Source organism: Penicillium soppii (genome assembly GCF_028829465.1).
Source record: "Penicillium soppii strain IBT 18220 chromosome Unknown utg000006l, whole genome shotgun sequence".
Classification (NCBI taxonomy): domain Eukaryota; kingdom Fungi; phylum Ascomycota; class Eurotiomycetes; order Eurotiales; family Aspergillaceae; genus Penicillium; species Penicillium soppii.
In genome coordinates, this window is record NW_026643236.1 from 4,557,325 (window position 1) to 4,584,931 (window position 27,607).

General features: G+C 48.2%; 11 protein-coding genes across 11 annotated transcripts; 6 read left to right on the forward strand and 5 right to left on the reverse strand.

Annotated features, from left to right (window-relative positions):
• Nucleotides 1-785: 785 nt before the first annotated feature.
• On the reverse strand, nucleotides 786-2,926 carry N7529_009109 (flavin-containing monooxygenase; the record flags this gene model as incomplete). Its single annotated transcript, XM_057244636.1, has 3 exons — nucleotides 786-2,069; nucleotides 2,120-2,369; nucleotides 2,421-2,926. The coding sequence occupies 3 exons, from the start codon at nucleotides 2,924-2,926 to the stop codon at nucleotides 786-788; spliced, it is 2,040 nt and encodes a 679-aa protein (XP_057096174.1).
• Nucleotides 2,927-3,328: 402 nt separating this feature from the next.
• On the reverse strand, nucleotides 3,329-4,901 carry N7529_009110 (uncharacterized protein; the record flags this gene model as incomplete). Its single annotated transcript, XM_057244637.1, has 5 exons — nucleotides 3,329-3,633; nucleotides 3,697-4,145; nucleotides 4,200-4,308; nucleotides 4,383-4,739; nucleotides 4,868-4,901. The coding sequence occupies 5 exons, from the start codon at nucleotides 4,899-4,901 to the stop codon at nucleotides 3,329-3,331; spliced, it is 1,254 nt and encodes a 417-aa protein (XP_057096175.1).
• An 889-nt stretch (nucleotides 4,902-5,790) lies between these two features.
• On the forward strand, nucleotides 5,791-7,062 carry N7529_009111 (uncharacterized protein; the record flags this gene model as incomplete). Its single annotated transcript, XM_057244638.1, has 4 exons — nucleotides 5,791-6,358; nucleotides 6,418-6,535; nucleotides 6,586-6,650; nucleotides 6,698-7,062. 4 exons carry the CDS (start codon nucleotides 5,791-5,793, stop codon nucleotides 7,060-7,062), a joined length of 1,116 nt encoding a protein of 371 aa, XP_057096176.1.
• Nucleotides 7,063-7,412: 350 nt separating this feature from the next.
• Nucleotides 7,413-7,976, forward strand: N7529_009112 (Acyl-CoA N-acyltransferase; the record flags this gene model as incomplete). The annotated part of the gene is made up of 1 exon (XM_057244639.1): nucleotides 7,413-7,976. The coding sequence occupies one exon, from the start codon at nucleotides 7,413-7,415 to the stop codon at nucleotides 7,974-7,976; it is 564 nt and encodes a 187-aa protein (XP_057096177.1).
• A 110-nt stretch (nucleotides 7,977-8,086) lies between these two features.
• Nucleotides 8,087-8,962, reverse strand: N7529_009113 (oxidoreductase, short chain dehydrogenase/reductase family superfamily; the record flags this gene model as incomplete). The annotated part of the gene is made up of 3 exons (XM_057244640.1): nucleotides 8,087-8,153; nucleotides 8,204-8,300; nucleotides 8,368-8,962. 3 exons carry the CDS (start codon nucleotides 8,960-8,962, stop codon nucleotides 8,087-8,089), a joined length of 759 nt encoding a protein of 252 aa, XP_057096178.1.
• A 611-nt stretch (nucleotides 8,963-9,573) lies between these two features.
• N7529_009114 (F-box protein) lies at nucleotides 9,574-10,958 on the forward strand (the record flags this gene model as incomplete). The annotated part of the gene is made up of 3 exons (XM_057244641.1): nucleotides 9,574-9,671; nucleotides 9,768-10,277; nucleotides 10,328-10,958. 3 exons carry the CDS (start codon nucleotides 9,574-9,576, stop codon nucleotides 10,956-10,958), a joined length of 1,239 nt encoding a protein of 412 aa, XP_057096179.1.
• A 306-nt stretch (nucleotides 10,959-11,264) lies between these two features.
• On the forward strand, nucleotides 11,265-12,308 carry N7529_009115 (uncharacterized protein; the record flags this gene model as incomplete). The annotated part of the gene is made up of 1 exon (XM_057244642.1): nucleotides 11,265-12,308. One exon carries the CDS (start codon nucleotides 11,265-11,267, stop codon nucleotides 12,306-12,308), a length of 1,044 nt encoding a protein of 347 aa, XP_057096180.1.
• Nucleotides 12,309-13,203: 895 nt separating this feature from the next.
• N7529_009116 (SulP family inorganic anion transporter) lies at nucleotides 13,204-15,666 on the reverse strand (the record flags this gene model as incomplete). The annotated part of the gene is made up of 4 exons (XM_057244643.1): nucleotides 13,204-13,902; nucleotides 13,967-14,486; nucleotides 14,535-15,164; nucleotides 15,239-15,666. The coding sequence occupies 4 exons, from the start codon at nucleotides 15,664-15,666 to the stop codon at nucleotides 13,204-13,206; spliced, it is 2,277 nt and encodes a 758-aa protein (XP_057096181.1).
• A 641-nt stretch (nucleotides 15,667-16,307) lies between these two features.
• N7529_009117 (translation initiation factor eIF2 subunit alpha) lies at nucleotides 16,308-17,416 on the forward strand (the record flags this gene model as incomplete). Its single annotated transcript, XM_057244644.1, has 4 exons — nucleotides 16,308-16,385; nucleotides 16,465-16,645; nucleotides 16,683-16,890; nucleotides 16,951-17,416. 4 exons carry the CDS (start codon nucleotides 16,308-16,310, stop codon nucleotides 17,414-17,416), a joined length of 933 nt encoding a protein of 310 aa, XP_057096182.1.
• Nucleotides 17,417-17,984: 568 nt separating this feature from the next.
• On the forward strand, nucleotides 17,985-24,677 carry yvc1 (putative potassium ion channel Yvc1; the record flags this gene model as incomplete). The annotated part of the gene is made up of 9 exons (XM_057244645.1): nucleotides 17,985-18,060; nucleotides 18,113-18,440; nucleotides 18,502-19,436; nucleotides 19,485-19,625; nucleotides 19,681-20,066; nucleotides 20,476-20,531; nucleotides 20,691-23,970; nucleotides 24,024-24,160; nucleotides 24,218-24,677. 9 exons carry the CDS (start codon nucleotides 17,985-17,987, stop codon nucleotides 24,675-24,677), a joined length of 5,799 nt encoding a protein of 1,932 aa, XP_057096183.1.
• Nucleotides 24,678-24,933: 256 nt separating this feature from the next.
• Nucleotides 24,934-25,820, reverse strand: N7529_009119 (C2H2-type zinc finger protein; the record flags this gene model as incomplete). Its single annotated transcript, XM_057244646.1, has 2 exons — nucleotides 24,934-25,452; nucleotides 25,506-25,820. Coding segments are annotated over 2 exons (834 nt in total), but the record flags the coding sequence as incomplete, so codon positions are not given.
• Between the last annotated feature and the right edge of the window lie 1,787 nt (nucleotides 25,821-27,607).

Below are 27,607 nucleotides of genomic sequence, written 5' to 3' on the forward strand. Positions count from 1 at the left end.
TGTTTGAGAGGGTTAGGTTATGATTGGACAAAACCAGGTCCTCGTATCTAGAGCAGCTTAATCACTACTTTTTTGGCCGAACCATTGAACTGTCAGTGTGTTCATCGCGTCTTCCCGCAGGTGGGTACCTCTTACCTTTGGAAATGAACAATCTAACCAAAATGATACCCAGATCAACCAAAGATATTACCCAAAGATTACTGAGATTGCGAAATCCACCTGCAAGGAGTTTGGAGCGCTCTTGATGGTCATTTCGGCCTTCTGAAAAGGATGGGAAGTCACAAAGCGGAATATGAATTCCTCAAGCCTGTGATATACTCCATATAAGAAGGTAGAACTATGAATCCTTATACGGCCAATTATAAATAGCAGAGTCGAAGCGGGTCGAGATTGAAACTTCCACAAAACAATAGCAAGTTTTGTCAAGATATGTAGCGTCCCTTCGTGGCTCGTTTCAGCTAGCGATGACAAATAAGATAGATATACCTACCTAGGTATTCCGAAACTGGCAGGTTGGGAAATAGGTCTCTTTCCCAGTTGAACTGTCAAAAAATCTAAGAAGTCACGTGTAGTTCATACATGAATTTGATCTTTTTTCTAACCTGTGAAAGATGGGTGGTTCGTAACACCAGCTGTGGAGTCTGGAGGTGTTTCGTTATAATCCTGGTCTCAATTATCGCTCTCAACATGACTACAGTTCTTGCTAGACTTATAGTTATGCAAAGATTTTGGCTCATCGAACTCTATGACAAAGTTCTTGCACTACCTCATCTATCAGTGCATATTCAAACATCCCACCACCCCTCCATATAAGACTTCAAATCAACATCCTCTGGCAATCTCAGATGTGGCGTCAGCTCCGCACCGGGAGTCAACTCCTTAGTGGTCCAGCCATTACCAAAGTAAGCAAACCGGTTCCCACTAGGATTGACATAAGTGTACTCCCAGTCCTCCCACCTCGGATCTCGCCGAATGTAATTCGCATGCGAAGCACTACCAGGGAAAAGGCCATGAATCCTCGAACCAGGCTTGCCACCGTTATACCACGAGCTGCAGTTCTCCGTCCACACCGTGCGCGGATAGAACTGGTCACAGTACTCGACGAAATCATCAGTTGCCTGCTTAGCCGGCTCTATGGATTTGATGCCCTGGCTGCGGATCTTACGAAGGACCTTGGCAATGTAGGTCACTTGGTTTTCGACGCTGTTGGGGACCGTTCCACTGTGTCCGGAAGAGTAGGGACCGCCGATCCACAGGAGATTTGGGAAGCCTGGTGTTGCGAAGCCGAGGTAGGAGTATGGGAAGCCGAAGTGGCCGTCGCTTTTCCAGGCAGTTTTGAGATCAACGCCGTTGGCGACTATTGAGAATGGCGGGGCGTGATCTACGTTTGCGCCTGTTGAACAGATTGTTATGTCAACTTCTCGCTCCACGCCGTCTTCGGTGACAATGCCTTTCTCGGTGAATCGCTTGATGCGTGTCTGGATGTAGTCGACATTCTCTTTGGATAGGGCTTCGAGGTAGCCGGGTCCTGGAGTGGGACGACGGCAGTTGGGTGGGAAGTCTGGCAGGATCTTTTTGCCGAGTTCGGGCTTGTCTCCGATACGTTGGAGCATTAGGTTGGTCCATTTGTCGCGTAGAGCGTGGTTCTCGGGTGTATCTTTGAAAATCGCCCCGAAACGCTGGAAGTAATTTTTCTCGACGTCCCTTCGGTATTCGAGATATGCCTTGGGGTCTTTGAACGATTCCCGCTGCTCCTCGGTGAATAAATTTGGCTCGAGACGACGGACTCCTACGTTTCCGCTGCTAAATGAATCTGCAATCCAAGTAGGGTTTCGCGCGTAATGATCGACATGACTAGCAAGTGGTTGAATTGAGGGTAGCACTTGCAGGCCGGAAGCGCCGTTGCCGATTAGAGCCACTCGCTTGCCTTTCAAGTTGACATTGTGGTCCCAATTGGAAGAATGAAACAAAATTCCTTTGTAGTCGTTGATTCCCTCATAGTCTGGTAGTTTCCAGGCGTTGAAGTGGCCAATGGCGTTGATAACCACATCTAGCTCTTCTTCATAAATCTATTCCATGTAAGCCTTCTCCTGGCATTTGGATCTCTATGATCTCTTACTTTTGACCCATCCACATGCTCAATGGTGACGTTCCATTTGCCTTTCTCGGCCTGCCACTCGGCCTTTTGTACTTTCTGGCCGGCACGGAGATATTGGTAGATATTGTGTTTACGTGCAACACCCTGCCAGTAGTCTCTAATTTCACTTCCTTGGGCGAATTCCTCCGTCCATTGAGTATTAGGAGTAATCCCAGATTGGTAGACATGTGCAGGGATATCGCAGCGAACACCGGGATAGGTATTCTCGAACCTGCCAATTTGTTAGGACTTCATTATGGCACAAACTGAATTTGAAGCTTACCATGTCCCTCCCACATCGGCGTTCTTATCGTAAATTCGTAAATCTAGGCCCGGCAACTTTTCAGGTAGCATCACACCTGCCGTGATACCTGCAAGACCGGCGCCGATGATACCCACTTTGATGGGTCGCAAAACATCAACTGGATGCTCCTCCAACTCAAACTGTGTATCGGCCTTATCTGAGATGGAGCCATTAATGTCATTTTCTACTGTGACGGTAGTTGACTTTGAGTCCAATGGACCCTTAAATTCAGTCGCATGACTGATGTGAGTTGGCAGATCGATAGGGGTCTCCACGAGGGCCATAATGAAGATAAAATTGACTAGAAAATCTTGCACAAAGCTGTACAGTGGACATGTGGTGCTCTTGTAGACTTCAAGACAACCCTCCGGGTCTGCACGCCATGCGGAACGTTTCACACGCCACTTGCCATTTAGAATTCTGCCCCTCAAACATGCGATAACAGTCTTGGTGTTTCCATAATTATCGATCGGATAGTCGGTCATTTGGAGATATTCTAGTGGTTGATTTGATGTTGCTAACATCATCGCGGTCCATGATGGCGTGCGGGTTGTCAACATCCACTCCACTCCCCACGCCATTTGGAGTTGGGGTATGATCTTTATATGAACCCTATTCGCTAGATATCTCGGCCGATTGATATAAAATTGTATAGAGGAGGTAATATCCGAGGTCTTCATTTTGCTTATGAAATAGTATTGAAATTCATATTTAACTCCAACTGTCACCTGGGCAAATGGCAATTTGTCGCCTAACAGACTGATCCGAACATTGTGGTAACGAGAGAATATCCATGTCAATGTTGAAGACATGAAAAGAATGTACAAACTCCATGAACTCCAAGAATGGATAAAGCAGAAACAAAGAGCCTCACTAGTAGGACAAACCTACGCAAGCTCAGCTTCAATGACCATCTCATATTGCTGAGGATCCGGCCAAAATTTGACAATTTTGAATCCAGTACTAGTGAGAAGATTATTCCATTGCTCTTGGGTCCGCTCAGAAGCCGACAACAGCGACATCATCTGCACATCCATGGTTGTCTGGCTGATACTCGCCCCAGTAGGCGGAAGGACAATATCGTAGACTAAGAGCTTGGAGTACCCCTTGGTCATTGCGTCTTTGGTGTTTTCTAGAAGTTGCTTGGCTTTTTTATCTGGCCAGTCATGAAGCACCGCGTGCATAAAGTAAGCTCGACTCCCTGTAAGCCGTTAGTGCGTTGGCCCAACCACAATCCGTCGGTTGTATCTCTTACCTTTCACGGGCTGTGGTAAAAAGAAGTCGTGAGCCATAGTGGTGATTTTCTTGTCAACCTGGGCGGTCGCGATTATTTCAGGAAGATCTTGCAGGACTAAAGACCCGACGGGGATGTTTGGGTGCTTGGCTAGGACGTGGGAGATGTCAATGCCGGTGTTTCCACCAACGTCAACTACGAATGGTGAGCCGCTGTCTAAGTTGGCCCCTGCCAACAGTTGGTTTGTGTCGACGACCTTGGTCCATGGAGTCTTCCATGTTGTCCATGCTTCCATGTGGCCGGTGAAAGCTTCATAGTAGGCGGGGGTCTTCTGCAATCGACCGAAAAAGTTCAGGCCCTCGGGGTCTGAGCTTGAATGGTTGTTCGTGGTGACATCTTGTGGTTCTTGGTAGGATATGCTGGCTAGGTAGGTGGGCAAGTTTTTGCTAGTTGCAATGTATTGATTTGTTCTAGAGGACGAAAGATCAGCACAAATTGCAAATGATGGCTTGGGGTTTTCTTACGCAGCTTGAAGCGAGGCGCGGACCTTGGTGCTCTCATCGCCGATAGAAAGCGAGAACGGAGTGGGCTTGAATCTGTCTTCCGCTGTTTCTTCGACCACATTGAAAGCCGCTAGCAAACGGAACAACCGACCTATGTGCGTTCGATAAGTCTCGAGCAATTCCAACTGGATGACGAGGACTTACGCAGCAGATTTGTGTCGACAGTCGGACTGGTCAACTTGACCAACTCGTCAATAGACTTCTCCCCTCCGAGTCTAGTCCAGGATCTCCAAAGCCCCACGTCAATGCAGGTCTGCAGGGCGGCAAAGACCACCGGCTGCTCAAAGCAGAAACCCCATGCACGCTCATAGGGAGTCTCCACTCTAGCAAGTAGTCGACGAGCTGCAGCTCGTACTTTGAGACGCTCTACTTCATTGCCGCCGAATGCCTCCAGTCGAACAGCATCGAGCGAAGCATTGATCTGTTCGGTTTGAGCTGAGACAGGATCTACAGGAGTGTGCAGATGTTCCACTTTGCTGCTGCCAAACCCTTTCAGTCTAGCTGTGTAGAATGAAGTAATTGTTTCTGTTAGAGACATCATATTGTGTTGATAGAATTGACCCGCAAGGACAGGGGTATGAAATCGACTCGTAAGATAATATTAGGATATGAGACCAAATTAGACTTACCCGGCGCCAGCAACGGTATAAATGCCAGTCCCATATCTGACGTTACACTAGGGGCCTCAACCTGCGCGAATTGACCTCCGCCTTTTTCGCTAGTCAGAGCTAAAGTCAAGTCAATTGCCTTATTCGGACCTACAAAACTAACGGCGTCCTTAGGAGCTAGACTCCTCGTATCGGACTGAAATCCTTCTCTAGACTCCAGTAGACTCAATTAGACTTTGATGGATTTGTGATAGATCCATTCTGCAAATAATTCCCACTCGTGTGACTCGATCTAGAAAAGATCACCGTGTTTCGGCTGCAGCCACCACGAGGCTAAAACAGGAAAGCGGGAGCCACCTGTCAACCAACTTGCCTGTGCGCTCCACTAACCGTTATCTGTCAACCCCCGAGAGTCTTGACCACACGCTCCTTTCCGGATTTGATTACCTTAATTCTGGATCCACTCTATATGACAGGTCTTGCATACTGAATATGTTCATGAAATAATCTGCATTGCCTTCGCCGTTTTCGCTCTAGCATGTAATATCGCGGTGGGGGTGTGGCGTAGAACAGTCCACTACTTACACATATACCCGTGGACCTAAGCTCGAAGAATGCACTGTGCGCGTTGTGGAGCTCGGGGAATTATCATGGCGTGTCTATCGTGGGTCCTTAATAAAATTATACAATGCTTCAGGCGAAATTTCACGGTGTGTCGTTCCTTGGGATCATTGGTAGGATTCAAGTTCCTGGGAGTCCTGAAGATCCGCCATACCTGTGTTCTTGATAACGAGCAGGAATTGATGCATCGCAATGCAAATAGCATATAATCATCTATAGCAATACACAGAGGGCACTTATTCTCGTGAAATGGGCATTCCTTCCTTCATTCTATCGTCACATCAACATCTCTTCAGTATTTGAGCTCAACACTTATAGTCGACATGACTTATTATGGAGGCCGAGGCCCTATGACCAATGCGGTCCTGTGGGTAGAGGTCGTTGTGTTTGCAGTTTTCGCGGGGCTCAGGCTCTATACGCGAAAGTACATTCTCAACGCCATTGGCCTTGACGACTATCTAGTAATCATTGCACTAGTGAGATCTCCAAATCTGATTGTTCCTTTCAAGACTGACAAAATCAAGGTCCTCCATATATTATACACTGCCTTTGTTACTGTAGCGACTGCCTACGGTTTAGGCCGACTATTCGCTGATGTTGGCGATCCCGTCATATACTTCACGGCTGTCAAGTATGAGCTCTTCAGCCAGGTGGCTGGACTCATGGTTATCGGCGTAGGCAAGGGAGCCGTCGGATTGTTTCTTCTTCGAATTGTGCGGAATAAGTTCCAGATCTGGATCATTTGGGGCTGTCTCGTGATTACTGCTTTTATTACCCTTTTCGCCAGCGTTACCGTTATAGTGCAGTGTGTTCCTGTCCAAAAGTCTTGGAATCCAACTACACCGGGCCATTGCTGGCTCGAATTTTCCAACGTTGGCTACACTGTTGGATGTGAGTACTATATTTCAGATCGTGTTGCAATTCGGCATTGCTAAAGATTGAATTTCCAGCATGGTTCGTGGCCGCCGACTTTGCCTTCGCGATCCTCCCTTGGTTTGTTGTCTGGGACCTCAACATGAAACAGAAGGAGAAATTCACTGTCGCCTGTGGTCTTAGTCTTGGAATATTGTGAGTCCGACTCGTCCACTTACTTTGATTCTCCAATTGATGTACACCAGTGCTGGAATTTGTGGAATCATCCGCACCAAAGCCCTGGCTGGCTTGAATGCTTCGGAGTATATATGTAAGCCTCCTTAACCCCATTCATACTTCCAATCTCACAAACTTTAGACGACACTGTTCCAATGCTCATCTGGTCGGCCACCGAAAGCTGCGTCACCATCATGTGCTCGTCTATTCCCGTCCTGCGTCCTCTCTACGTTCGCATCAAATACGGAAAAGATGGGAAGAGCAGCTCATCTTCGGGAAACACGTCCTACAAGATGCCGATGTATGGCAGCAATCGCAAATGGGGCAAGTTCTCAAGATCTGATCTTGAGTCTTCGATCGAGCCAGGTGACAGTCCTTATCAGACGACCGTTATGAAGCATGGCCCTAGAAACTCAAGTGATGAGAATATCCTGCGAGGGGCAGCTGGTATCGAGAGGACTGATGAGATCTCAGTCAGCTATGAGCGATATGGGAAGAAAATTTAGAATGGTATAGCGGCGTCGATGGAATCGGAGGTCGATTGGGAGGGATATGGGCACTCTTTGGGAATAGTTTAATGTACACTCTCTTTGTTTTCAATCTCATTTTCGTTGATCGAATGATATTCATTATACTTCTACAGAAGACTTGGAAATATCCGATGTATAAGGCGAATGTGGAGCCCTGGAGGCAGCTGCATTAGCGATGAGTCAACCGGATACTTAAACCTATCTCCGTTGCTCTTCAACTACACTGGAACCTCATCTCATAGAATCACCCCAAAACCTGCTTCGAGATTTTGTGCCCACCAAACACTTGCAGAGCCCCCCAAAGCTGAAAAGAACTCATCTTGATCATGTCCTCTGCCCCACCAACAAGTGGGCTACCCGTTCAAACATGGACACGGGAAAATGAATCCGAATTCTTCATCTCAACCGACCCAAATCTCCTTTCTGTGAAAGCAGTCAACGCTGCATTTTCCGAAGATTTCGTGTACTGGATCAAAAAGCCCTTTCCGGAAAACGTGCTATGGCAAATGCTCCACGGCTCCTTGAGTTTCGGCGTGTACAGACAGACGCAAGCCGAGCCCAGTTCTAGCTTTGTCGCTTCTCCAAAGAATACTGAGCAAATCGGACTTTGTCGCGTTGTCACGGATGGAGCTACGTTTGCTTATATCTCGGATACCTATATTCTGCCTAAGTACCAAGGCAATGGACTCGGGAATTGGCTTGTGGGTTGTGTCGCGGAGACGTTCTCGAAGGAGAATATGCCTCATTTACGTCGCATCATGTTGCTTACGGATGATGTGCGCATGCAAAAGTTTTATGGGAAGATGTTGGGGGTTGGTGTTATTGGGACTGAAAAGCGCGAAGATATGGGGAGGGATTTGGTATTTATGTGTGCGAGACCGCATGCGTAGATATCGTTTGGGGACATTTGAGTTAAATTTCGTCAGACTGTCGTTTAATAATCGAGATAGAAGTTGACTTTAGATTTTCCATGTGCTATGCTCCCCCGAATTTTTCCACCCTACCATGGAAGTTGCAAAGGAGTCGATAAGTTCTTCCCGAGAACATCTTCTGCCGTGCCGATATCTCTTTTTAGATTTTTTAGCTTTGTTTGTATAACACACGATCGAGGTCTTACCTTGGCCCTGCTGGTGCCCAAAATTCTCCGGTCTTGCTGATATCAAATCCATCAATGAAGGAAGCGAGCGTCTCCGCTGCTTGGTCTGGCGTGACAGCTATTTTCCGATTATGAGCACGTCTTGTCGATATCCGTAATTTGTTGTCTTTGAAATAGTAACTCACCTCCACCAGCATCCCAGTACTTATCAAAGCCAACGCTCTTCGTCATCTCAGTTCGCATGAATCCCGGATGCACCAGCCCAACCGCAATACCCTTCGGCTTCAGATCCAAGCTCAATAGTTTTCCTACCATATTCAGAGCAGCCTTACTGGCGTGGTGACCAAAATTACCGCCGCCTTCCTTCTCATGGCGCAACGTGATGCTGCCGCCCTCACTGCTGACGAGAATGACTTTACTGTTTTGATCCAACAAGCCCGCTTTGACTAGGTTTTGCACCACGAAGACGGGACCAATGGCTGATGTCGTGTACATCTGAACTTGCTTCTCCCAGTCTGGGGAATCAAATGTCTCAAACCCAAAGTATCCGGCAGTGATGATTGCTGTTGAGATTTTCGTAGATGGAAGCTGTGAAACTAGCTTCTGTCCTACATCTGGCTGGGAGACATCGATTCCGGTCAACCATGTGACTCCTGGGCTTGTCTCTGGAGTCGATGATCTTGATGTTGCGAAAACATGGTTATTGGGTTTGGTGGAGTATAGTGTCCGTAGTGAGGCACCCAGTCCTCGAGTGGCGCCTAAGATGAGAATATTGGGCATTTTAGAATATTTCAAGACGATAGATGTCGAGAGAGAGAGAGAGACTCCAGGTGTTGCCCTCTTTCGTACAGCACGCCATTGGCGCATTAAGAATGACGTAACTAATGGCAAATCAAGTTGAGATTCGACTTCAGATGTTTTGCATACAATAACTATTTATACATGTACATATTGTATGCATAGAGTCTAGATAGTTGGAAATCAGATGACTCGATTATATTAAGGATCTTCTCATATCACAGGATAGTCAGTGCACTTACGTATGTCTACCTAGGTAAGGTTAGCTGCTTACATCTTAAACATCTTTGCAGTATGCTAGCGCTTGAGACCATCTACCATCTACAAGTAAATTGACGTGTCTCGATGTATCGCATATATCGTATTTCGCATTTCCCGATAGAGATCTCCGGTGAAATCGAGCGTTCGTGCATATCGTGAACATCGAGATCATCGTTAACATTCGATCGGCCCAGCCTGCAATCTGCCCAGGTGCCCAGGTGGGTGGACCAGCTTAGTCAGGAATCTATTTAAAGGCCCCCTTCGAATCAAGAATCCGATTTCAAGTGAGCTTCAAGGTCCGCTTTGTCGGAAGCCAATGTGAGGGCTCAAGGATGACTGGCTTTGCCAAATTCGCCCTCTCAGTTCAAAGAGTTCGGGCCGCGATCCACAGAAAGAAAGGTGCCAAGGACAAGCGTGGAGCCGAATTCAGGTAAACAATTTTGAACCTTTGAGAACCTGTGATAGGTTACAAGTCACCTCTAGGAGGTACAACATAGTACAATCATTGACTCAAATACTATATCAGACTAGACCATGCGGGTCTACCATCTTCCTGCCCGTGGGACCTCCCCGTCGAGATCCAAATCCGTATCTTCGCATATTGCGGCATCACCGATTTCCACCCTCTAAGACTTGTCTGCAAGGCTTTCTGTCAATTGCTCACCTCTAACGAATACGAAATCGTCCGTCAGTACCTCCGCCTTCGTCGTCACGGTACCCTCCCTTCCCCAATCGACGATAACCGCATTTACACCCGAAATCCCGCGGACGATGTCGTGCTCTTGTCGGACCTGTTCCCACCTTCGAAAAGCGCCCGCGGTGGGCATCTCTATACCTTCAAGTATTTGCACGGGCTAAGGCGGCGGCAAATGCTCTGCTCGAGACTTTGCTATTACCTGGCGGATCGCATCCTCGATCGTTTCGTTCAGACCGAGCCCGCGGTCATGAAAGCCTCGTTTCCGGCAAAGCGCAATGAGCGCAACGCCCTTGTCAAACAAGGCATAGCTAGCATACGGTTCCATCTTGCACCACTTATGTACGACACCCGAGTTCTGCCACTTTGCGCAATTTTACTGACTTCTCTAGGTACTACACGCTTTACTTCCTCGAATCCTACGCATCCGCCAGGCGCGAACTTACGAATAAGTTCGTGCAGGAATACGAGGCAGGGAAATTACCCGTGCCTTTTCCCCTCGAGATCCGCCAGCGAATGTACCGCGAGCTACAAACCCGCATTCTCCAAAGCCCTCCTTTCACTAACACCGCGGCGCTGGTTGCGACGCACCACTGTATGCATTTGCTTGTTTCCTACATACGACACACGATCACGATGAACCCAGAGGCACAGACAGAGGTAGATGACTCGTGGATCAGCTCGTTGCTCACATTAGCGCCGTTTGTGCGCATCGTGGAATTCTTCTCCGCGGAGATTGGCGATGGGGGAAACCAAAGGTCACAGCGCAAAGACTTTATGTATAATTTCTATGCCGACATGACGACGTATGAAAAGGATCATATGAATTCCGTTGTTTTTGCACGCGCCTCGGCGCAGAACTTGCATGGTTCGGTGCAGGATATTTGGTTCGCTGCTGCTGAGGCGGAGTTGAGGGCCCGACAAGCTATTCCCCATAATGTTGAGCATGTCTGGGTTTGGAATGGCATTCCAATTGTTTTCGGGTGTCGCAATTGCCATCGCACGAGAGGTTGGCAGGCATGATGGTACTAGGTGTTTTTGTTGGCGTAGGGATTGGGTAATGGGATCTTATATTGGGAATACACAATAGAAAGGAGTTTGGATAATTGAGCAAAATGCATTTACACTTCAAATTTATTACTTCACCTTCAATTATTTTGTATAAATATTGCTGTTACTGTTGCTGGTACTGTTTGTTTTGTTTGCATCCGGCACGCGTTGTTGCTGTATATATCGGCAAGTATCAATTTCACTCGACGATGTGCTTCAAATCTGGCTTATCCATAATATCCAAAGAATCATCGTGATATTCATCCACTGGCTTCTGCTATGGAATCAGCGGACCCGCGCCAGTTGTTCAATGTATCCTGGACCATCCACCGTCTCTCCCCTCTCCATCATGGAAAAGACTGTGAAAGCCTCCTAGACAACCAGGTCGCCTTGAAAACATACGCAACACGTCTACGTGACCATCTCACAGGCGATGTTCTCGCTGGGATTCAAGCAAGTACGGGCGCAGCAGACGATGACGCGCTCTCGAAAACTGGCGCCCTCAAAAATTGTCTGTGGCACCCAATCTCTCTCCAATCATCCCTGGGCGACGAAACGCCCAGATCCTGGGATACCTCATTTTCTGGAATTCTAGTGATACTGGAATATGAAAATATCACCTACAAGGCCGCTCTGCTCGCAGAGACCTCAGCAACATCCAATGAGCGCAAGGGATCCACATCTCTCCCTCTCCTCCTAACCAGGTTCCCGACTGCTCTCCGGCAGACCTTTCTCGCATTTTTGTCTGCCAATTTCGACACCTACGTCTCGCCCCTGAGACTCCCGTCGAGTTTTCTCTGTGCGGGTTTAGAGACGTATCTCGACGCCCTGCGCTCTCAGCCAGGTGCGGCCGAGACCGTCGAAGATGTGGTCAAAGAACTCCAGCTTACACTCTCCTTCTCGCCATCCATCGCGCCAGCATTGAGATCACTCAATGTCAATCTATCCCGTACCGCGCTGGCAGACTTCCTTCGCGAGTCGCGACCAGCGCCGAAGCGTACTCTGAAGCAGAAATTGCGGAGCCCTTTGATTGCCAATCTTACTTCTTATCTGGAGACCCATCTCGCTATGAATGTTGATCTGGACGGGTCGTCAAATGAGGCTTCCAAGAAACATGTGCGGCTATCTAAGGTTACTTGTGCTGCTTTTGTCTTGGGTGGTGAGGGCCGCGTGAAGCTCGTTGTGGCAGCTGATAAGGACGGTGGAGATGACTCGGCGGAGCGGGCTCGAAGTGACAAGCACAAATTGGCTTTGGAGGCTGGGCAAGAGCTTCTTCGGTCTGTGGCTCGGAGGGCGGTTGTTGGGGATCAAACGACCACATGAGCCTACTGTGTGATTTCATTTCCACCTCTGCACAGGTTACAATGTCTGTGGCCTTGGGTCAGCATGGGCTCTGTACTCCCAACTGGCGATAAAATTTATTGGCCTCGCCGGCCCACTGGCCCGCTAGATTTGCTATGCAACCAAAATTCCTCGATCACTGTGGGTGCGCTTTCATGGCAAGTGACCAGATCACATGCGCTAGCAACTCTGCCATAGCCATTCAATGGACACAAAAACAATGTTTGGTGGTTTGCGGCACCGAGACGATCAATCACTCTTCATAAGCCAGCAGCAATTCACTGCAATTCTCGTGGTGACCATTGAGTGCCCGTACGCTTGATCCGGCAATCACTACATGGCTGTGAACCTTGCCGTAGGCGGTTTTCAGGCTTCGGCGTAAGCTTCTTTCATCTTTCATATCAATTGAATTTTACTCATTCTCTCCAGCTTCGGAGTATTATGAGATGTTTCAATTGGCGTCGGTGCAAGGAACACCGATGAAAAAATCCAGTGGTAAGAGTTAACTCGGTTATTTGAAGGAGCGTACAATGAGTGTGATTGCCAAATACAATGTACGGCGCTTTATCTTCCCGCCGTCCATCCCCGTTCTATTTACGTGGTGCGTTTCTTGATTATTCAAGTTGGGTGTGATGATGATGGCGTGTGGAATAGGGTTTAAATTTTGCCTTTGTATCCCAGAGCTACTGCTATGACCACTCCATATTCTTTTCTGTTTCAAAATTCCATTCTCTTTCTAATGAAGGCCTGAATGCGGGTGTCAACCAACAACAGATTCTAAAAGCGTAGTATATGCATCAATATAACAGAATTATAATATTTCCACAAGAAATATCCACATATCGAACAAACTTCACCAATTTTAGCAAGATCTCCTCTAGATCTCCTGCGTCTGATCCTCAGATCCCGCCAGTCGCAGCGCTTCATCAACACTGGGGACGAAATGCGTCAATCCGCCACACTTTTCAACAATGCCACTCCGCTCAAACATGCGGAAGACATTACTATTCGGCAAACGGCAAAAAAAAACCCTTACTTTCTGCTCTGCATACGCATGCACAATCTCCGAAAGAACTTGAGTTCCAGATCCATCAATACTCGTGACACCATGAACGTCAAAAATGATATTTTGATTGTGCTCTGCGGCACGCATACGTGGCAGGGAAGGGTGAGCATGGTTCGAACCGTAGAGTTCCAGACGACGAAGACGGTTCTTCAGATCGCCGGTGTTGGCGAAGGTAAGGGGTTCAGGGATTTTGACGATAAGGGCGCCTTCGATTAGCTCAACGTTTTCGGGGTGGAGTTCGGCGTTGTCGAAGCGTGCAACTGTGCCGGAGACTTTGCCTAGGATTTGGATGCGGGGCTGGGTTGCGTGTCGGATAAGAATTATCACCGAGAGGCCCATACCCATTGCCATGCCGAGTTCCAGGGAGTAGAATATTGTTGAAGTGAAGATAAGGAACATTAGGACAAGTTCTGTCCAGCCGCGGAGGCGGAAAAAGAACATCAAGTCTTGAGGGCATTCCTCGACTAGGGTATACGCTACCACGGAGATCATGGAACACAGAACTGCTTTCTATCACAGGGTTAGCATTGGTTATCTTCGGAAATATGCAATACGTAGCATGGTGATTACGAACCGGCAGGTAATACAGATAGGGCAAGAGAACCATCACACAAGCAAAGGTGATGAGACTCAAGAAAACACTGGTCATGGGCGAGCGTGCTCCTGTCTGGGAGCTAAGCTTGCTTCTTCCGTAGCCGCCAAATGCAGGGAGAGCTGAGAAGCAACCCCCAACAACGTTGGCAACGCCTAGTGCAACCATCTCACGATTCGCACTGATATGCATTCCCTTGATTCCATCTGAGCTGCCTTCGCCCAGTCCTTTGGCCGCCACAGACGACTCGAAGAAGCCAAGGAGCGCAATTATGAACGCTTTGCTCATTGCTGTGCGTACATGCTTCATGTGGGCAAACTGGAAAGGCCAATTGAATGCGAATAGTCCTCCAGAGGCAACCTCTGTGGACCCGAGGATTTCGAGGCCCTTAGATTCCCAATCCAGGTGCCAAGCCAAAACAGCCGACAAGACAACAACCAAAAAGCGATCTGGGAAGTAGATTACTTGAGGGATACGTGGCACAAGCATCTTTTTTAATGTTCTGTAGTGGGTTAGCATTGGAGCTGAGACTCTAGAGATGGATTCATACCTAAAAACCATAATGACGCTAAAGCTGACAATCGAAACTACAGCAGTAAGCCCATGGGACTGGCCAGCATTTCGGAAGATGAATATCAATTTGGAAACGCTGGTGCCGTGGCTGACACCAGAATCTTTGGCCAGGTCAGCGAGACCCAATTCCGGGATCAGCTGGTCTACGAAGATCACGAATCCAATGGCAGTGATAAAACCCCTCAGAAAGGGTCGACTGAGAACATTGTCCAAAAATCCTAGTCGGGTCAATCCGGCAATGAGGATCATGCTTCCGGACATCGCAGTGGCAACTCCTACGACCAGGGCGGTTTCCGTAAGATTATCTTCGCCCGAGTTTCCTTGCATAACACTTGCTTTGACGATTGCGCCTGTGAGAAGTGAGCCTGCCGCCTCCGGTCCAACTACCAGGAGGGGGCAGCTTCCCAGAATGGCATAGATCAATGGGTGTATCACGAAAGAGTAAAGACCGCTAATGGGTGGCGCGTGTGCAAGATTCGAAGCGAGCGAAAGGGCCATCGGGATGTAGATAGAAGCCACGGTCAACGCGGCCATAAAGTCCCCACGGAGAAATGACCAATGGTATTGGCCAACCCAATTGAGCAGAGGGATGTAGTAAGATATGTACCTGCAATCGCGATGTCAGTCACTGATTTGAGGCAAGCTACAAACTACTTGTAAGATGTGTGAGATTCGCCATACTGTTTTCTGGTATCATTTGCCGAAAGTGTAGAGGACTTCATCTGTGACGGAGCCTCCGATTCTGGGCCAGACTCCTCCGGGTGGTCGTCTATGCCTCTAGGGCGACCGGCCGCACTGGCCAGCACAGCATTTCCATTGTACCCGAATCCGTCGAAGCTCTCAATATATGATTGTCTTGCGGTTTCTTCAACTTGCGGAGAGAACGTGCCATGGCTACAACGTCTCTCACCGCAAGCAGGATCGACATGATTGTATGAATCAAGGAGCCTCGTTGTCACATCTGGTTCGGTCGTGTTCTCCGTTTGATTGCCGACTGTCGAAATCCCAAGGCCTGCTTGAGGAGCGGAACGGAACGCATCGACAACACGATCTCGAAGAGTCCGAGGCCCGTCGGACTCTTCAGGGCGTGATGAGCTTGTCTCGGACATTGTTTCTAGAAAGGAAACGGTAGGGTACTGCTAGTGGATGGACACAGACGCCAGGTGACCCGCCATATATGCTCCAAAAAAATAAAATAATAAAGAAAAAACCGGTCAAAAACAATTAGAAACTAAGTCGAATGCCGCAGGGACCAAATTGTTACGCAAGGGCGCGCTAAGGAACTGATAAGCGGGGAAAACGAGCGTTATCATAAGGTCAACGCAGATCACCGACTGTGCAATAGGAAGGTCGGTAGTAAAGCATGGTCAGCATAATATCCGGTTGCCTTCTGATTCGTAGAGTTAGAAGTTATTGGGTAAGAAGTATACACTTCAAGTCAAGTCTGGTCCTTGGCTTCGGACGTCATACCCCGATGTGTCAGCAACAATTGATATGATGGGCGGTGTGAAACCCACTCACGTGATATCAGTCCCGTGACCGCTACAACCCAATGTGGGTTTTGAAGTCCTCCGCCACAAAGAGATAGACTGTGCCTCCATTCAAGTCGCTTTTCTCCTCCGGTCTCCGTCGCTCGGATATTTCGCTCACTCCTTTTATATTTGCCACAGTACTAGTCGTCTGGACCGTGCCATACATCTCTCACTTTTTAACCTAATATTTCCCCGAGAAAAAAAAGAACCCCGCCAACATGTCTCTAACGAACTGTCGGTTTTATGAGGACAAGTACCCGGAGGTGGACAGCTTTGTCATGGTCAATGTCAAGCAGGTATGGATTATATGGATCACTGGGTCCTCATGAGACGTGAAGCATTTGGGTCTGGGCTGACTTCTTGTGAATGAGTTAGATCGCTGAGATGGGCGCATATGTGAAGCTGCTTGAATACGACAACATCGACGGCATGATCCTCCTCTCAGAACTATCCCGCAGACGTATTCGCAGTATCCAAAAGCTCATCCGTATCGGACGCAACGAAGTCGTTATCGTACTCCGTGTCGACAAGGAGAAAGGCAAGGTTACACCATTTGGTTCGGAGGAACTCATAGCTAACTTGCCAACCCGAAGGTTACATTGATCTTTCCAAGCGCCGTGTCTCCCCCGAGGATGTGATCAAGTGTGAGGAGCGTTACAACAAGAGCAAGGCTGTGCACTCCATCATGCGCCATGTCGCAGAGGCGACTCAAACCCCCCTCGAGACCCTCTACGAGACTATCGGCTGGCCCCTGAACCAGAAATATGGCCACTCGCATGACGCTTTCAAAATTTCCATCACGTAGGTTTTTCTCCTCCGACTCAGAAGTGATTGTTGAGTCTCTAACAACTCAAATTATAGAAACCCCTCCGTTTGGGATGAGATCACATTCCCTAGCGACGCCGTCAAGAACGAGCTCCAGCTGTACATCAGCAGCAAGCTCACTCCCCACCCCACTAAGGTCCGTGCCGATATCGAGGTTACCTGCTTTGGTTATGAGGGAATCGATGCTGTCAAAGACGCCCTTCGCACCGCCGAGGCCGAGAACACCCCCGAGAGCCAGATCAAGGTCAAGCTTGTTGCTCCTCCTCTGTACGTCCTGGCCAGCCAATGTCTGGATAAGACCGCTGGTGTCAAGGGACTGGAGGACGCCATTGTGAGAATCACAGAGCGCATCCAGGCGAACGGCGGTAACTGCACCGTGAAGATGGCACCGAAGGCCGTCACTGAGCAAGATGATGCTATCTTGCAGGAGCTTATGGAGAAGCGTGAGCGTGAGAACATGCAGGTCAGCGGAGACGAAGACTCCGAGGCAGATGACGAGTAAACGGCTTACTACTCCGAGTCGAGGGGCATACAGCGTTCATCGGCGCTGGCATCCAAAGCCGGAATCACCGCCAGAGGAGAGTTGGGCAAAAACGGATAGAAAAAATAGCTTGCACATTCTGGGAGATGGGCTCAATGGGCTCAGTGTGCTGATGGGCAGGATTGCTGTCAGAACTCGCCCTTCAACTTAGAGGCAGTCGCCTGCGCCTCGGGTCTGGGGATGAATTGTCCACGCCTGTTCATGCGCTGCGTGCCAACTGCGGTCGAAATCCTCGTCGTGCCCGGAAAGGTCCGCACGGGGTGCAAGTTCTGATGTACATATGTTTGTGATGCAACCGAGACGTTCAATGCCAGTGATGCTTTTAGATGCCAATATTTTCATTTGTAGATGCGTAACTAAATACACAATATTGAATCAGTTTTCATTTTAATTCGATGATTCTCAATTAAATCCAAATGGCGGGGAAAGAGCTTGAGCTTATCTATCGCCGATCTCTCTCTTCCCCTCATGATTGGTGAACCCCCTGATCTCAACTTTCCCTCTTCATCCTTCGAAATATTTGCACAGTATGGGTCATTGGAGGGATTTTTTTCGTTCAGATGGTGGCAGAGTTCGGCATCGTGTGGAGGTGGAACGTCGTCGGCGTACGTCATCCCCAAAGATGCAGTTGTGTGATACCGCTAATTACAGATGCAGTTCTCCCGGCCTACGCTGCCGATGAATCTCAGGCTTCCGATGCCTCCAAGGAAATTGCCAAGGTCGCTCTTCGACTAAAGTATCAAATTGAACAGGTTGTGTCTTGCGAGGTGGAGGAAACCGTCCTGACCGACCCTAACAGCCGCATCATCACGGACGACGTGGTTGCAACTGCCAAACAAGCTGGTGGTGAAGATTACAAGGCCTGTGTTGTCTACTGTCTTCTCGTCTGTCTGCGATGGTTCAAGCTTCAATCCACGATCGAGCTTTGGGATGCCGATCTCCATGACGTTCGGGCTGTGGCTTGCGAGGTCATCGCCAAGCGCATGTATGACCCCTTTCACACTTATGGTTTTTCTCTCTCTTTCGGTACTGACACAACTATACAGTATTGAAACCGAACAAAGCCAGGACTACTTGCTCAGAGAGATCCTACTCAAGCGATACTCCATCTTCAGTGAGGGTGTAGAGACTGATCCCGCCAACGTCATTGAACGCTCGGTAGATCTACATGCCTTGAGGATTATCAGCTCCGCTGGGTATCAAAGGTGCATCGATTATCTATGGAGAGGCTGGATCTGCCAGGAAGAGGGTAATCCGACCAACTTCGTCGATTACAATGAAAAGTCCAACACGAGCTACTGGTCTCATTTCCACCCTGACAGGATGAGGACTCCTCTTTACCAGAATGTTTGCCAGATATTGTTCTCGTTAATATATCTTGCGGTTTACACGGCGGTTATAAATACCGTGAACCCGACTGGAGATCTGGATATAGCTGAAGGCATCCTTTACGGCATGACCCTCGCATTCATTTGCGATGAGGCGATCAAATTTTGGAAGGTTGGGTGGAATTACCTTGAGTTTTGGAATGCATTCAACTCAACCTTGTACACCATCCTTGCTGTCTCGCTTGTGTTGCGTTTTGTTGCCCTCGCACACTCGTCATCTACCCAGGATGAGCAGCGGCAACTGTACAATGAGCTCAGTTACAACTTTTTGGCTTTCGCGGGTCCCATGTTTTGGATGCGCATGATGCTTTATCTCGACTCATTTCGCTTTTTCGGTGCCATGTTCGTGGTTCTCCGCGTCATGATGAAGGAGAGCTTGATCTTCTTTGCTCTTCTTTTCGTGGTCATGGCTGGTTTCTTCCAGGCCTTCATCGGCATGGCCCAGGTGGACGCCGATGTTCCTATTCACAGAAACATTCTCCAAGGCATGGTCAACAGTATCATGCAAAGTCCTGATTTCGACACTTTCCAGGAGTTTGCCTTTCCGTTCGGTATCATTCTCTACTACGTTTTCAACTTCATTGTCATGACTGGTAAGTTCGAATTTTGGCTGTTTTGGGGGTCATGTTAACCATTCTCAGTTCTCCTGAATATTCTTATCGCCTTGTACAACAGCGCATATGAAGATATCTCTGGCAATGCAACTGACGAATACATGGCAATTTTTGCACAGAAGACCATGCAGTTTGTTCGCGCCCCTGATGAGAATGTCTTCATCCCACGTACGTATTCGGTCAATTCCCGTGGTATACAAGTAGCTAATCGCATTCGTGCTAGCATTCAATCTTGTCGAGATCTTGTTCCTAGTAGCTCCATTTGAATGGTGGCTTTCACGAGAGGCATATGCTAGATTAAACGACTTCATCATGGGGGTGATTTACTCTCCTCTTCTTGTATTTACTGCCTGGATTGAATCCCGCGAGGCATATCGGATCCAGTGGAACCGCCGTCACGGGGAAGATGACGATGACTGTGCTCAAGAATGGGAGCATGTGGCCCATGAGGTTGATTTTGATCTTGATGACACTTGGAAAGAGCAGGTTTCCCATTCCACTCCAGACATCAAGGTTGACAACTGCACATTTGAAATCCGAGAGCTGAAGGAGCAAATTAGGATCTTGACAAAGATGGTTGAAGGACTGACTCAGGAAAATGAGAAGAATGTGAGTGTGGATGAGGCAAGCATCTAGCAAACATATATCCACACCTTGGTCTCCGAATATCTACCACTCAAAAAAATATTGTTCCCCAAATTTATTTAGTTGATTGAATTCAACCTTTATGAGTATACCTAGGTACTCTCTCACGGTTTTATTAACTCAACCAAATTTCCATATTTTCACGAACAGCGCACTTATATAACAACGACATGATTAAAGATAGCAAAAAAAGAAATCTTAAAGACCTGTTGGTTTTTAGGAAGAGCCGAACGCGGGGGTCGAACCCGCAGCCTTAAGATTAAGAGTCTTACGCTCTACCGATTGAGCTAGCCCGGCCAATGGGCTGTTGAAGGACCAGGACAAATTATGCTACATAAGCCAAAAAGATCGGGAGAAAATGATTACATAATAGTGCATCGAGGCGAATCCTATGGAACCGAAAGTGTCTAAAGGTGGCTTCTTCAACCCGTATCTAGGTATTTCCTTGATAGGATTCTCTCATTACTTTCTTTCTTTCTTATGAGTCTTTGATTTCTGCTCTGTTTGACCCTGACCCGTGGTCACCGAATTGCCATCATGTACGTTTTAAAGTCCCCCATCCTCATGCAGAAGCTAACATAGATACAGGGCAAAGCTCGTAGACGACCCTCAGATTCAATATGCCTCGTTGCATAACCCGCTCCCTTGGCAATTGCACACATATGTCTGGCCTTTCCTGATTACTTGGCCCGTGTTCTTCGCTTTCTACCTCTCCCCCGAGCGCTATGATACATACATTCAGGGACAGGAATGGACCTTCGTTTGGGCGGGGTCCATCATCACCTTTCAGTCGCTCTTTTGGTTGATGACCAAGTGGAATATTGATATCAACACTCTTTTCACTACCACTAAAGCCAAGTCCATTGACACTGCTCGCCTTATCAAAGTCGTTCCCATCACCAATGCCGGTTCTGCCGAGATTTGCACCTTGATCAATGAAACCGCCGGCCCCAAGAAGACTCTTTCGTTCCTCTTCCAGAAGCGCCGCTTCCTTTTCTACCCGGAGACCCGTACATTCGCGCCCCTGTCCTACGCTCTCGATGCCGAACCCAAGCCGGCCCTCAAGACTTTCCAGCTGAGCGAGGGTCTTACATCAAAGGCCGAGATTGATCGTATCCAGTACCACTATGGCGACAACACCTTCGATATTCCCGTCCCCGGATTTGTCGAGCTCTTCCAGGAGCATGCGGTTGCGCCATTCTTCGTCTTCCAGATCTTCTGTGTTGGACTGTGGATGCTGGATGAATACTGGTACTACTCGCTCTTCACGCTCTTCATGCTTGTCGCATTTGAGAGTACTGTTGTGTGGCAACGTCAGAGAACTCTAGTCGAATTCCGTGGAATGAGCATCAAGCCTTACGATGTTTGGGTATACCGTGAACGCAAATGGCAGGAAATTACTAGCGACAAGCTTCTCCCCGGTGACCTCATGTCAGTGAACCGCACCAAGGAGGACAGCGGTGTTGCCTGTGATATTCTTTTGGTCGAGGGTAGCGTTATTGTCAACGAGGCCATGCTTTCTGGTGAGAGCACACCTCTCCTCAAGGACTCCGTTCAGCTCCGCCCCGGTGATGACTTGATTGAGCCGGAAGGGCTGGATAAGCTCTCGTTTGTGCACGGAGGAACCAAGGTTCTCCAGGTTACTCACCCTAACTTGAATGGTGAATCATCTTTGAGCAACCTGGCTAGCAGCGTCACCCTGCCCCCGGATAACGGCGCCTTGGGTGTGGTTGTCAAGACTGGTTTCGAGACCAGCCAGGGTAGCCTTGTACGAACCATGATTTACTCGACCGAGCGAGTCTCTGCCAACAACGTTGAGGCTTTGCTGTTCATTCTCTTCCTCCTGATTTTTGCAATTGCCGCTTCGTGGTATGTTTGGCAAGAGGGTGTGGTGCGGGACCGCAAGCGCTCCAAGCTTCTGCTGGACTGCGTTCTTATCGTTACAAGTGTCGTGCCTCCTGAGCTGCCCATGGAACTGAGCCTGGCTGTTAACACCAGTCTTGCTGCTTTGAGCAAGTTTGCCATTTTCTGCACTGAGCCTTTCCGCATTCCCTTTGCTGGTCGTGTTGACGTGGCTTGCTTCGACAAGACCGGTACCCTGACTGGAGAGGACCTTGTTGTGGATGGTATTGCCGGACTTACTCTGGGCGAGCCTGGATCTAAGGTTGAAGCTGATGGCGCCCACGCTGAATTGGCCCAGGCCTCTGCCGCTGGTGCTAATACCACTCTTGTTCTCGCCAGTGCACATGCCATGGTCAAGCTCGACGAAGGTGAGGTTGTTGGAGACCCTATGGAAAAAGCTACTCTAGAATGGCTTGGCTGGACCCTGGGCAAGAATGATACCCTGTCTTCCAAGAGCAATGTACCTGTGATTTCTGGCCGCAACGTCGAGAACGTTCAGATCAAGAGAAGATTCCAGTTCTCCTCGGCCCTGAAGCGCCAAAGCACTATCGCTACTATCACTGCCAATGACCGCAAGACCTCCAAGAAGATCAAGTCTACCTTTGTGGGTGTCAAGGGTGCTCCCGAGACCATCCGCACCATGTTGGTCAACGCTCCTCCCAACTACGAAGAGACATTCAAGCACTTCACCCGTAACGGTGCTCGTGTTCTTGCTCTTGCCTACAAGTATCTTTCCTCTGAAACCGAACTCTCCCAAAACCGCGTCAACAACTACGTTCGTGAAGAGGTCGAGTCCGAACTGATCTTTGCTGGTTTCCTTGTTTTGCAGTGCCCTCTGAAGGATGACGCCATCAAGTCTGTCCGCATGTTGAACGAGAGCAGCCACCGTGTTGTCATGATCACCGGTGACAACCCGTTGACTGCTGTGCACGTCGCTCGCAAGGTTGAAATTGTGGACCGTGAAGTTCTCATTCTTGATGCCCCGGAGCATGATAACTCTGGAACCAAGATTGTTTGGCGTACCGTTGATGACAAGCTTAATGTTGAAGTGGACCCTACCAAGCCCCTCGACCCGGAGATTCTGAACACCAAGGACATTTGTATCACTGGATATGCTTTGGCCAAATTCAAGGACCAGAAGGCGCTTCCCGATCTCCTTCGTCACACCTGGGTTTACGCTCGTGTTTCTCCCAAGCAAAAGGAAGATATCCTGCTTGGTCTGAAGGATGCTGGGTACACCACTCTGATGTGCGGTGATGGTACCAACGATGTTGGCGCTCTCAAGCAAGCTCACGTCGGTGTTGCTCTTCTCAACGGCTCGCAGGAGGACCTCACCAAGATAGCTGAACACTACCGGAACACCAAGATGAAGGAGCTGTACGAGAAGCAGGTTTCCATGATGCTACGATTCAACCAGCCCTCTCCTCCTGTCCCCGTCCAGATCGCCCACCTGTATCCCCCTGGTCCCAGTAACCCTCACTACGAGAAGGCCATGGAGCGCGAGATGCAGAAAAAGGGCGGCGCAATTGCCGCACCCGAAGCTATCCCAACTATTACATCCCCTGGTGCCCAGGCATTGCAGCAACAGAACATGAACCCCCAGCAGCAAAGACAGCAGCAGGCCCAGGTTGCCGCGGCTGGTCTTGCTGACAAGCTTACATCCTCCATGATGGAACAAGAACTGGATGATAGCGAGCCTCCCACTATTAAGCTGGGTGATGCTTCTGTCGCCGCTCCGTTCACTAGCAAGCTGGCTAATGTTATTGCTATCCCCAACATTCTCCGTCAAGGTCGTTGCACACTTGTTGCTACTATCCAGATGTACAAGATTCTTGCTCTGAACTGCTTGATCAGTGCTTACAGTCTGAGTGTCATCTACTTGGATGGTATCAAGTTTGGTGATGGACAGGTTACTATCAGTGGTATGCTGATGAGTGTTTGCTTCTTGTCTATCTCTCGTGCCAAGGTATGTGCTTTCCAATCAAATGAAATTATACTTCTACTGACCAATGATGATAGTCCGTCGAGGGTCTTTCCAAGGAACGCCCCCAGCCCAACATCTTCAACGTCTACATCATTGGATCCGTGCTTGGACAGTTCGCTATCCACATTGTGACTTTGATCTACCTTTCCAACTATGTCTATAAACACGAGCCGTAAGCTGCGATGCCCCCACCTTTTCCTTGTCTACTCATCACTAACACACAAAAAAGGAGAGATTCCGATATCGATCTCGAGGGCGAGTTTGAGCCTTCCCTCCTGAACAGCGCCATCTACCTCCTTCAGCTGATCCAGCAAATTTCCACATTTTCGATCAACTACCAAGGCCGTCCCTTCCGTGAGTCCATCCGCGAAAACAAGGCCATGTACTGGGGTCTCGTCGCCGCTTCCGGTGTAGCCTTCTCCTGCGCCACCGAATTCATCCCTGAGCTGAACGAGAAGCTGCGCCTCGTCCCCTTCACCAACGAGTTCAAGATGACTCTGACCGTGCTCATGATCTTCGATTACGGTGGCTGCTGGATCATTGAGAATGTCCTCAAGCACCTGTTCAGTGATTTCCGTCCTAAGGATATCGCTGTTCGTCGTCCTGATCAGCTTAAGCGCGAGGCAGACCGTAAGCTGCAGGAGCAGGTTGAGGCTGAGGCTTTGAAGGAGCAGCAGAGGAAGGTCTAGGTGGTTTTGAGAATTTCTGTATTGTATACATAGAGGTGGGTTGTTGGATTTAGAAATGTGTACTTTGTCACGTTGAATAAATGATTTTGCCTATATTGAATAATCGCAATGTTTATGTAGGCGCCCGGGTGGTAACTCCCCTGGGATGGATGGTGAAAATTCAATGTTCTTTTCCAATTGAAACCAATCTGGCCGCGAGACTCTCGATCTTCTGTCAAAGCAAATCATGTCATATCGTCGTATCCAGACTTGTTGCCTAAATCCCAGTGATCATTCGGCGGCCTTGGACGGCGTCGTGCAATCGGCGATGGACATTCTGGACGTTTTCAAAGCGGGTGTATCCACACGACTCACTTTCCAAGTGACTGAACAGAGCGGCGAGAGACACGAACTCTTTGTTACACTGTCCACGCTTGTTAAGGCAGTGGTAGATCCTCGATTTGTGAACGGGAGAATTGATATGCGCGTTCAGTGAGTGAACCATGTTGAACCCCTTTTGGCAAATGTAACATCTCCAGAAGTCGCCATCAAACGCGGCGTGAGTAGCTTCGTACTGGACATCTTCGTCGCCATGCCATTCGATTTGTCTCTTTGTGATGATACCATTGGTGTCGAGTGACCGAATCGCGCGGTGAATAGTGTCACGGTTCCATCTTCCAGCTTCAGGGCAGGCACCGCTCTCGAGGTGGTGGGAGGCGCCACTCGCCGTGACAAAACCAGCACTGCAAAATGGGCAATTGACGCCTTTGCCGCGGTGGAGCTTAGAGTTCATATGCTGTAAACATGGTCAGTCAGGTCGACATATGGCCAGAACGCTAGGCCGCATACCATGCGGTAGCAATTTTCATTCTGAAAATGTCGATCACAATCACGGCAGTAGTTTTCGTAGTGTCCTGTGGCTTGCATGTGCTGGTTGGCCGCGTTCTGAGAGGAGAATGTACGAGTGCAAGTCTCACACTCAAACTCGGGAGCCCAATGTTGCAAGTTATCCATGTGCTGATTGCACGCCTGATTACTGCGGAATTTACGAGGGCACGTCTCGCACTCGCGCCAATGATCGTAATCATCCATGTGCTCATCGCAGTCAGATCGATCATAGAATTCGTCATAACAAGTAGCGCATTCCCACATCTTGGCAAATGAAACTGGTGAAAGACAGAGAGAAAGAAGGAGAGAAAGAAGGAGAGAAAGAAGGAGAGAAAGAAGGAGAGAAAGAAAGAAAGAGGGGTAGCAGTCACATTCAAAACCTCGTTGATACGAGAGGTTGAAAAGGTAACTCCTGAAGTGGAGGTGGGGAAATGGAGAAAGAGGTGGGAATAAGTGAAGAATTGAAGAAGTGGTAGGAAGTGTGAGAGAGAGGCCTCAGAAGGTTAGCAACACATACAAATTTTTGTAATCACCTGCACTATTCTGCCCATTAGCTGTCTTACCATATGACGTACCGCGCGTTGTTCTGGGTCACCATTCTGAATGTGCAGATGTTAGGTATCTTCCTCCAAAGTTTTGTATGGGGGTTAAGTATTGAAAGGTACAAAAAGGTACATAATAAACATTCTTATATATCTTATAATATAAAGTAGTTGTAAGTAGATAAACTATCCTATCGTCGTTTTAATATGCTATAATTAGAATTTTTTTAATTCTTAAAAGCGAATACTCTTCGGAGGCTCTTTTCGACCTTCGAAAACAAAACATTAAAGCATACATACCTACATCTTAGAACAAAATCAATATTCAAAGTATTAAAACATAATAGAAATTCTACATTGACACTATAGGCTAGTTTAATTACTCTAATCTGCTTTATGTTATAAGATACTTAAACATATTTATCACGTACCTTTTATATGTAAGCCCCATACAAAAGATACATAGAAAATATATATTCAGAATGGTGAGACAGACCAATACGCGGTAGCGGCATGGGTTATATGGTAAGACGGCTACCTCATTCTTTACTATTCCCAAGGTCAAGACGCCATATGATCCATAAAAAAAAGCAAGTCGTTAAAATAGCACTCTCCCGCTGCCCTTGATCTAGAGCCGCTAATTCGTCCACCTGTTTTGGAAGGACCCACGTCTTTAACCTCTTAGTCCATATATGTAGAGGCTCAAATTTTGTAGATAAATATCAATATATAAGAGACAACCCACGCAATAACTGCATCTCCAAATGGTGTTCCTTTTTTATGCACATATATGGGTGGTCACATTCCAGATCCTTGAACCACTAATATATAGCCCAGGTAGAGAGAACAATGCAAAACAATTTAATACAGCTACCTGGAGTCGTCTGTGCATAGATGGGCGTTTGCAAACTGACATCGATGCATACACAGAAATTGCTAGATCCTTCTACCACTACCCCTGCCGCATCAACTTTGATATCCATCAATATATACCCTTCTATTTGCGCCACCTCCCACTCCCTCTTCAAAACATCCCGATATCCCGACTACGAAACACAAATTTCAAAGGCTGCTTGCATTTCTGTGATACCCATTTTTTGAGAATCAGATTCGATAACCTACCTGACGAAGCATTCGGGTGCTTTGCCCTTCTCCAGCTGTGCTTGCAGACTTAACCAGAACTTCATCCAGACGGACTTCTGTCGCTCAAGCATTGGATGGAGGGATCTGCACCACCATTGCAATTGGATTGGAAGAAGATTCGCCAAACTCGGAAATACATCGGCGAGATATCTTCCGGGAGTGGCCACCTAGGAGCAGTTGTTCATGATTTGGTGGATGTCGCAGACATCATCGCATTCCCATTTTTATTATGCACTCATGCTTCGTGGATTTAAATTATTCAGACTCACCCATCTCGAAACTATCCTTCCATACTTTGAAGCCTTTAGGACCGACACGGTATATCGGCGGATATACGTATAGAACTTGGTGCTAGACTTGTTTTACGTCAAGGATCAT